This window comes from Aulonocara stuartgranti, assembly GCF_965226115.1.
Source record: "Aulonocara stuartgranti genome assembly, chromosome: 12".
NCBI lineage: Eukaryota > Metazoa > Chordata > Actinopteri > Cichliformes > Cichlidae > Aulonocara > Aulonocara stuartgranti.
Genome location: NC_138948.1, coordinates 37,853,011 through 37,863,309, shown reverse-complemented (window position 1 = coordinate 37,863,309; position 10,299 = coordinate 37,853,011). Strand labels below are relative to the sequence as shown.

Here is a 10,299-nt window from a genome sequence, read left to right as displayed (position 1 = left end):
CAAAATATTTTAAGTTTATTTTATTTTTTATAAACTATCATAATAGCAACAAAATTTCATTGTTTTGATTTGTTGTTATTTTAGCGTTTACTTACACGCACAATTTTCATGTATTTTTTCTGGGGGTTTTGGCAGCATTTTCACATTTCTAACTTGTATAATTTTGACAGGATATATTTTATGGAGAGAAAAATATTTAAAGTTAAAGTTTATTTTTTCTAAGTTTATTTATTCTGGAATAATATTCATGTCCGTTTTTCATATTTATATATATTTTTTTAAGAAAAACATTGTTTTAGTTTGTTCAGTGAATGTTTATCTTGTTTGGCCAACGACCTAAAGTGTGCCTTGAGTTTTGGCCCCCTGTGCAAATGAGTTTGACACCCCTGGTTTAAAGTAACAGAGCTGCAGTCATATCATATTTCGGTTTGTGACGACTTTGAAATGACGTTAGAGGAAAACACTCCTCCCGAGTGTTGCAGGAAGTGACGTATATAACTGTCTGGGTACAATGGCGCCTCTAGATTTGGATAAATATGCAGAGATTGCAAAGCAGTGTAAATACCTCCCAGAAAACGATCTGAAGGTAAATGTCACTTTCTTGACGTGTTTCTGCTGAATCCGTGTTGTGGGCTGATAATAACGGCGCTCTCACTCCTGCTGTCTGTTGGAATAGCAGAATTAGCTATAGCTAGCTAGTGATGCTAGTCTGTTGATTTCAATCTCTCAGACAGTAAAATAATAATGTATCTTAGCTGTCATGGCACAGTTAAAGTTTAGTAACATCCTCTGAGATGGTATGGGAGCAGGAGCGACAGTGGCTTGAGGGATTGTTATTTTTCTGAAGGTACCACAATGTCAGCAGTGAGCCGATGCTGCTAGCTGTTATCATGTGGGCTGACCGCTGGGTTTTTCTCACCGGTGTAAAGCTGTACTCAGTCTTGGTTGGTTTCAAACGATTTTAAGAGTAGTTGCAGTGACCAAGAGTACCGTTCCTTCCCATCCTTTCAAACTCAGTTACACTCCCCCGTAGTAGCCAGTGACAGTTTCATGGTTGTTGTAGTCATTGTGAAACCGGGAGACTAGTCAAGCTGATCAGCGGTTTGTGAAAGGAAACAATAATTAATGTGCACTCAAAGTTATTGTCAAGATCTGAATTTAAAGGAGACAGTCTTTCAGTTACTGTAAGTGACTGGCTACAAATACGTTTTTGGTGACACGTCACCTACGGGCAGAGGAAAAATCGATCCAGCGTAGTGTCACGATACTTTACATGATGATACTTAAAAGGTTACGGGGACACAAATTATAAATATTTTATTAAATACACAATTATACTCTGGCAATACTGTGAACAATACGGCTTATCTCATGTCACACCAACCGAAGATGTAGCTGCACGATTTGTAATACTGTACAGATTTTGATATATCGTTCACTTTTCTTCTGTTTTTTCACAGCCGTACTTTGCAGTAATGTTTTCTTTAAACTCAGATTGGCTGAACTGAAAAACAGGAACAGGTGTCTCTTGTAAATGAGACAACACTGGAAGAATTTAGCTTGACAAGCTACCTTCTAATTTAGAGCAAGCTAAAGGCTCAGTCGTACAAGTACAATCAGAACCCGGATACTTTCTTAATCCTTAAGGAAATTCTTTGGTTAAATTTGCTCCTCTACAGGGAGATTCAGCGAGTACAAGAATGATCTCCTGTGCTGTTTTTTATTTTATTTTATTTTTTAGTCTTTGTAATTTTAAGTGGTCTTGAGCAATAGTTGTCCAAGCTTTCTGAAGGTCTTTCAGAGTTTGTATTTTGACATTGGTTACTTTTTTTTGAACAAATTACACATTTGATTAGCACGTCTCATTAGATGTAAACATGTAAATGGCAACAACTTTATTTTTCAGTGTGAACAGTTCCCAGCGCGTTGCTACACTTAGTGTTTCACTGTGGATTTTCCATCTATCAGTTATGACTGGCCTGGGTGGCTGTAGGTCAGGTGGTAGGGCAGGTCATCTACTGATCGGAAGGTTGGTGGTTCGATCCCTGGCTGCTCCTAATCTGCAAATATCCTTGGACAAGATATTAACCCCCAGTTTCATCCACCGGCGTATGATCGTGTGTAAATAGTAGCTAGAAAGTGCTTGTGTGAATGTGGCATGTTGTATAGAGCACTTTGAGTCCTCCAGGAGAGAAGAAAAGCACTATAAAAGAATCAGACCATTTACAATTTACCTCCTCAGAGGCCAGATGTCAACATTATTAAAGCAGTGACTGAAACAGTAACAAAAGGCAGCAAATATCCACGGAAGAGCATTAGCACGCGCCAAAAAGCTTGGTGAACTATTCTTGAACACCACTTGGTTAACAGAGCTCAGGCAGAGTGAAAGTAGTTGAACTTCCCAAATCAAATCAAATCACTTTTATTGTCACATCACATGTGCAGGCACACTGGCACAGCACATGCGAGTGAAATTCTTGTGTGCGAGCCCCACAAGCAACAGAGATGTGCAAACACAACAACACAAACGAGCAAAATACAAGAATGGCCAACCTGAAACTAATAAATATATGTACAATATATAATAGTGTATGCATTTCTGGATGTGTATACTAAATATTTTCCTGTGTGTGTGTGTGTGTGTGTGTGTGTGTGTGTGTGTGTATACACATTTTTACAAATTAAATAGTTAAAAAAATAAAAATAATAATAATAATAATTATTATTATTATTATTTGCTTAGGAAATGCTTTAGATTCATACTTCTATTATGAAATTGGTCTTATTTACAAACAGTGAGTGGCTTATGTTTTCTGTCTGTTATGCTGTGATCTGTACAGAGGTTATGTGACTACGTGTGTGATCTTCTGCTGGAGGAGTCCAACGTGCAGCCCGTCTCCACTCCTGTAACAGTGTGTGGGGACATACATGGACAGGTAAAAATGGAGTCTCAAAACACCCTGATCACTGATGTTTCTAAGCAACATGTTTACACTGACTCTTAACATAGTTTTCACCTTTTTTAATGTTGGTCTGGGTTTTAAATAAATACCCGAGTGTCTGTCTGTGTTCTAGTTTTATGATCTTTGTGAACTCTTCCGAACTGGTGGCCAGGTTCCAGACACAAATTACATCTTCATGGTTTGTTTCTTTTATTAAGTTTGGAACACATTTTTAGAAGCAGCTTTCTTAACTGGTTCTGTTTAACAGGTATGTTGGCACAGTGTCTGTAATATACCTCCGTCATCTGTAGGGTGACTTCGTCGACCGAGGGTATTACAGCTTGGAGACGTTCACCTATCTGCTAGTGCTGAAGGCCAAATGGCCTGACCGCATCACTCTTCTACGTGGAAACCATGAGAGCAGGCAGATCACCCAAGTTTACGGCTTTTATGGTGAGTTTTGATTCACAGAGCTGATGAGGAGCAGCCCCTTTTTTTACTTTGGAAAACAACAAATGAAATAATAATAATATAGAACTAACAAATACATTGTGTTGAAATAGGACCAAAAAAATCAAACCAAAAACAAAATATTTTTTAAAGCTGTTTTTCACAATATTTCGTTTATATGACATGCACAGTACTTTTCATTCAGCATTTTTCTCTTTTCCTGATATAATATTTTTGCATATTTGTCACACTAAAGTGTTTAAGATCAAGCTAATGTTTATATTAGACAAAGACAACCCAATTGTTAAACTGGTTTTATTTATTGACAATCCAAACGTACCTGTCCCTGTGTGAAAAAGTCATTGCTCTCTCTTATTATCCACCTTTATGGAAAGGTGAGTACAGTCACACCCAGGCCTGATTCCAGGCTGACATCAGACTGGAAATGGTTACAAAGCAAACTAAGGCAAACCACGAGCACTATTATCCACGAATTGAGAAAACGTCAGTGGTGAACAGTGGCAGGCCTCCCAAAATTACTCCGAGAGCACATCAATGACCAGAAGGTCACAAAAGAACCCACAGCATCATCTACAGAACTGCAGGCCTCACTCGCCTCAGTTTAGCTCAGTGTGCATGATACAACAGTAATAAAATTCTGCAGTGAAAAGAGATTTTGCAGAAATGGCATCCAAGGCACAAACCATTGCTGACCAGAAAGAACACAACAGCTTGTCTCACATTTGCCCTGATCTTGGTGCTTCTCAGGACTTTTGGGAAAAATTCAGTTCAATTTTATTTATGTAGCACATTGAGGCAACCATTGTTGTGATTTGGTGCTGTATAAATACAGTGGCTTGCAAAAGTATTCGGCCCCCTTTAACTTTCCCACATTTTGTCACATTACAGCCACAAACATGAATCAATTTTATTGGAATTCCAGGTGAAAGACCAACACAAAGTGGTGCACACGTGAGAAGTGGAATGAAAATCATACATGATTCCAAACATTTTTTACAAATAAATGACTGCAAAGTGGGGTGTGCATAATTATTCAGCCCCTGAGTCAATACTTTGTAGAACCAGCTTTTGCTGCAGTTCCAGCTGCCAGTCTTTTAGGGTCTGTCTCTACCAGCTTTGCACTGGACTGAAATCTTTGCCCATTCTTCTTTGAAACAGCTCCAGCTCAGTCAGATTAGATGGGCAGCGTTTGTGAACAGCAGTTTTCAGATCTTGCCACAGATTCTGGATTGGATTTAGATCTGGACTTTGACTGGGCCAGTCTAACACATGGATATGTTTTGTTTTAAACCATCCCATTGTTTCCTGGCTTTATGTTTAGGGTCGTTGTCCTGCTGGAAGGTGAAGCTCCGCCCCAGTCTCAAGTCTTTCGCAGACTCCAAGAGGTTTTCTTCCAAGCTTGCCCTGTGTTTGGCTCCATCCATCTTCCATCAACTCTGACCAGCTTCCCTGTCCCTGCTGAAGAGAAGCCCCCCCAGAGCATGATGCTGCCACCACCATATCTGACAGTGGGGATGGCGTGTTCAGAGTGATGTGCAGTGTTAGTTTTCCACACATAGCGTTTTGCATTTTGGTCTCATCTGACCAGAGCAGCTTCTTCCACATGTTTGCTGTGTCCCCCACATGGCTTGTGGCAAACTGCAAACGGGACTTCTTCTGGTTTTCTGTTAACAATGGCTTTCTTCTTGCCACTCTTCCATAAAGGCCAACTTTGTGCAGTGCACGACTAATAGTTGTCCTATGGACAGATTCCCCACCTGAGCTGTAGATCTCTGCAGCTCGTCCAGAGTCACCATGGGCCTCTTGGCTGCATTTCTGATCAGCGCTCTCCTTGTTCGGCCTGTGAGTTTAGGTGGACGGCCTTGTCTTGGTAGGTTTACAGTTGTGCCATACTCCTTCCATTTCTGAATGATGGCTTGAACAGTGCTCCGTGGGATGTTCAAGGCTTGGGAAATCTTTTTGTAGCCTAAACCTGCATTAAATGTCTCAATAACTTTATCCCTGACCTGTCTGCTGTGTTCTTTGGGCTTCATGGTGTTGTTGCTCCCAATATTCTCTTAGACAACCTCTGAGGCCGTCACAGAGCAGCTGTATTTGTACTGACATTAGATTACACACAGGTGCTCTCTGTTTAGTCATTAGCACTCATCAGGCAACGTCTATGTGCAACTGACTGCACTCAGACCAAAGGGGCTGAATAATTATGCACATCCCACTTTGCAGTTGTTTATTTGTAACAAATGTTTGGAGTCATGTATGATTTTCGTTCCACTTCTCACGTGTACACCACTTTGTGTTGGTCTTTCACCTGGAATTCCAATAAGATTGATTCATGTTTGTGGCTGTAATGTGACAAAATGTGGGAAAGTTCAAGGGGGCCCAATACTTTTGCAAGCCACTGTAAAACTGAATTGAAAATGGTCTGTGGACTGACGAGACAAAAGCTGAACTTTCTGGAAGGTTTTCATCTTGTTGTTTAATCTGATGTAAAACTAACAGCATTTTATAAAAGACAACATCACACCAACAGTCCAATGTGGTGGTAGTGGTAGTGTGATGGTCTTGGGCTGCTTTGCTGCTTCAGGGGCCGGACGACTTGCCGTACTTGAATGAACCTTGAATTCTGCTCTTCACCAAAATCTGAAAAACAAACAAACAAAACAAAAACAAGAAAAAAAACCTGAAGGAGAAAGTCTGCTATCACTTCGTGGCCTTAAGCTGTCTCATGGCTCAGAAATAACAAATAAGGTTTTGGAGAGGCTTACTGAGACTTTACTGGAGTCAGACTGAGGTGCTTCTGCGTAACCTTGGGCAGGATGTTCATTACGGCTTGATGAAAAAACAACTATGCAGAGAATGGTGGGCCAGAATTCCCGACTTTAAGGTCTCATTGCTAGTTATATCTCTCTCTGTCTCACACACACACACACACACACACACACACACACACACACACACACACACACACACACACACACACACACAGCTTTTTCTCTTAATAAATGAAATTGTTATTTAAAAACTCTTTGTCTAATATAAAAACATGTTTAAACAAAACGAAGTAAAAACAGTAGAAAAAGAAGCAGAAGAAGAATGAAATCAACAGATGACTTTGCTTCTGTACCACTCAGCTCTCTTTTTTATTCTTACAGATGAGTGCCAGACCAAGTATGGGAATGCTAATGCCTGGCGTTATTGCACCAAAGTCTTTGACATGTTAACAGTTGCAGCTGTGAGTATTACACTGTTAATGTAATTTGTACTGTTATTACATCTTTCCAGGTACATGACAGCTGCTTATGCTTTCAAAGTGATTGTATGTAGGGAATGACAGCTCTCCAGAAGTGAAGCCAAAAAGTCTGCATCAGCAGCTGTGCACACTAAAATGATGTGCACCAGCAGTTATCACAAGATACCAAAGGGAGAGGTTAGAGGTGCAGACAAGATGCGAAACAAAAAATGAAACCAGGGGTGAAAACTGAGAGCACTTGGTCAAAGACAAAGAAGCATGATAGCGTGAGGCCATCTCATCTTTTACAGCATCGACAGGAAGGGAAGGGGCTAACAACCCAACTTTAGAAAAAGATCAAACAGCAAATGTTTGCGAATGTTCTGCTGAGAACGTTTTTCTTAGCCAACAGTGTCACCTTCCTGATGACGTGGTAGTTCATACTTTGCTGTCGTTAACCACCAAGGAGTCTTTTAAACTCTGAAAAGCACCCATCCCTCAGTCACTGTGAGACCTAAGTAACCAGGTTTAGTATTTCACAACTTTTTAAAAAATGTCCTTATCTTTGATGTCTGTGTTAAGTGCAGCCATGCACAGCACTCTGGTCGCTCTCGAAGCACTGGATGGAAGTCGGCCTGTCACACACGGTTGCTCTCTATGTCAGAAATGCAACTCTTCAACTTGAGTGGTTGAAATGTTAAATTCTTGTGTTTGGGTGCCTGCTTGCGCCACATGGCTCGCACGTTATTCTGTGCTCGTGTAAAGTCTCAGAAGTATGACCCTATAATGCATCTGTGATTCCAAACTGTTCTTCTTGGCTTGTTTTCTTTCAGCTGATGGACGAGCAAATCCTGTGTGTCCATGGAGGCCTCTCTCCAGACATAAAGACCCTGGACCAAATTCGAACCATTGAGCGGAACCAGGAAATCCCTCACAAAGGAGCTTTTTGTGATTTGGTGTGGTCAGACCCTGAAGATGTGGATACCTGGGCCATCAGCCCCAGAGGAGCTGGTTGGCTTTTTGGTGCCAAGGTCACAAATGAGGTTGGTTTGTTATACTTGATTACTTTTGATGATATTGATGTAATAAATGTCCTGCTACATGAAAATGTGTTTTTAGGTGTAAAATGATAGCTGTGCAGTCGATTACTATTGCCACAGCTGGAGTCAGATTCCCATCTGTATGAACTCATTACAATTTTATCCTCTTGCTACATTCAAACTGTAGCAGGCCCCAAGCTACGCGTTACCTATACTCCCTTCCCCTTACAAATGGCAGCGATCAAGCTGATCCACAGCAGTATGGTCAGCTGCTAAACTTTATTCATAATGAGCTGTCACCCTTGGCCTCTTCAAAGCCACGGGACTCTGCTGACACAAACTGTGGCCAGTCTGAGGTTAACTGGGATCCAGACTTGGTGTATTCAGCAGGCCACCGTAGCTGGATGAACATGTACTCCTGTATTTGAAGTACTTGTAAAACTAACAGCGTGCCAGAGACGCGTTAAATTCAACTTTATGTAAATGATGTAGTGAACATGAGGAGAGCGATATCATGTGAACAGCTGAAGTGAAACACTGTTTACCTGTTTGTATAGGTGTAAAAACAGTTTGTGGCAGAGAAGTAGATTTTTCTTATGTTTGGAGAAATTTCCCTTCAAAGTCAACTTCTCACTCGAATTAGTTCATGGCAGCAGCACAGGATTACTGCAGCCTTGTTTTGGGATTGTAATCATTTTTTTCCTCCTTTTCTTCTCTCATTTCTTTCTTTAAAAAAACTGCAGTTCGTCCACATCAACAACCTGAAGCTGATCTGCAGGGCTCATCAACTCGTCCATGAGGGCTACAAGTTCATGTTCGATGAGAAGCTGGTAACTGTGTGGTCAGCTCCCAACTACTGCTACCGCTGTGGCAACATAGCCTCCATCATGGTCTTCAAAGACGCTAACACGAGAGAGCCCAAACTGTTCAGAGCAGTGCCCGACTCTGAAAGAGTCATCCCGCCCCGAACAACAACACCTTATTTCCTGTAAGCAGGTCAAAGCTCAAACACAGGCATTTGTGCAGTGCACAGTGCTGACGGGGACAGCTGCATCAGCACTTGAGAGCCCATATACATTTAATACATTTAGAGTATCTACAGTGCATTTTTGGTGCCAACTGTCAATTGCTACTCCCACTCTGTGCATTCAATACCATTATTCTGCAGCTTAAATCAGTACAGCAAAGGAGGCTTGCTGAGCAGTGTCACACTGCTGGTGTGTAACAGAAAAGAAGAAAGTTGGCTAACCCCTGTAAAATATTCATATTTATAAATCAACATACGTTGTCACTGCTAAGCAAACTGTGCGCAGTGTCCTAAAGACTCTTCTATTGTAGCTTCTTATGTAAATACAGCTGCGTGTCAGAGGAGAACGCACTGCACAAACGGAAACGTATCTGTCCAACCAAGTTTCAAAAGAGGTGTCCTCCTCATGTGATATCATAAATGAATAAATATGTAAACCAGAGAGTTGATGTATTAAATAAAATGTATTCTTTCCTATCTTGTTGGAAATATCAGTATTGTTAAATCCATGGTACCCAAACTTTCAACAATCTGCTCTTGTAATTATATTTTTTCTGTGTGTTGCTTTAAATAAAGAAGTCCAAAAAATTCTGATTTCACGTTGCTGCTTGAAAGAAGAGCCAAGAATGACCCCTCGGTTCATCTGTACTCATGAGCTTAACATCTTTGGTATTAGTGCTATTTATGGTATATCCTGGATATTGTGAAATGCAAGTGTCATTTATTTAAGTAAAAGAAAAACCAAAACTCAGGCACTGTGTTACAATTCATTTTATACTGAGTGCCTGAACACACAGGTGTTGTAAAAGTTACAGCATTTTGAGTTTCATGCTTTTAAATGACACCAACTCCATAAAAAATACACAGAAGACTGTTTTTATGCACATTCATGTCTTACAATTAAACCCAAAAGTTGAGCTGACGGATTTCTTCCTTTAGTAAAGCAGTTTCTTTATCATCTGGAAAAACTGAGACATACTGTTGAAACTGCGCTGTGAGGTTAAACTTCTTTACACAGACAGGAGAGTTTCACAGGTCCGGCACACTTAAGGTAAAGTGGACTGTATGTGGCCCATCATGTTAAATAACTTTGCCTGAGCTTCCAATATATTTAGCTGTATGAAAAGTTGCATTTAAAATCTGCCAGAAATGTTACTTAATTTATGCTTGCTAATTTTATGCAGTGCTAACTAAAGGGCTGCAGCCTTTATATATATATGTGTGTGTGTGTGTATATATATGTGTGTGTATATATATGTGTGTGTGTGTATGTATATGTGTGTATGTATATGTGTGTATATATATGTATATGTGTGTATGTATATGTATATGTGTGTATATATATGTGTATATATATGTGTGTATGTATATGTGTGTATGTATATGTGTGTATGTATATGTATATGTGTGTATGTATATGTATATGTGTGTATATATATGTGTATATGTATATGTGTGTATATATATGTGTGTATGTATATGTGTGTGTATATATATGTGTGTGTATATATATGTGTGTGTATATATATGTGTGTGTGTGTATGTATATGTGTGTATATATATGTATATGTGTGTATGTATATGTATATG

At 39.9% G+C, this 10,299-nt stretch overlaps 1 protein-coding gene across 1 annotated transcript; it reads left to right on the top strand.

The window, feature by feature from the left end:
- The first annotated feature begins 454 nt into the window (after positions 1 to 454).
- On the top strand, positions 455 to 9,303 carry LOC309718700 (serine/threonine-protein phosphatase 6 catalytic subunit-like). The gene is made up of 7 exons (XM_082554190.1): positions 455 to 586; positions 2,841 to 2,936; positions 3,076 to 3,141; positions 3,254 to 3,395; positions 6,566 to 6,645; positions 7,476 to 7,685; positions 8,426 to 9,303. Exons 1-7 carry the CDS (start codon positions 512 to 514, stop codon positions 8,672 to 8,674), a joined length of 918 nt encoding a protein of 305 aa, XP_082410316.1. The 5' UTR covers positions 455 to 511; the 3' UTR covers positions 8,675 to 9,303.
- Positions 9,304 to 10,299: the final 996 nt, after the last annotated feature.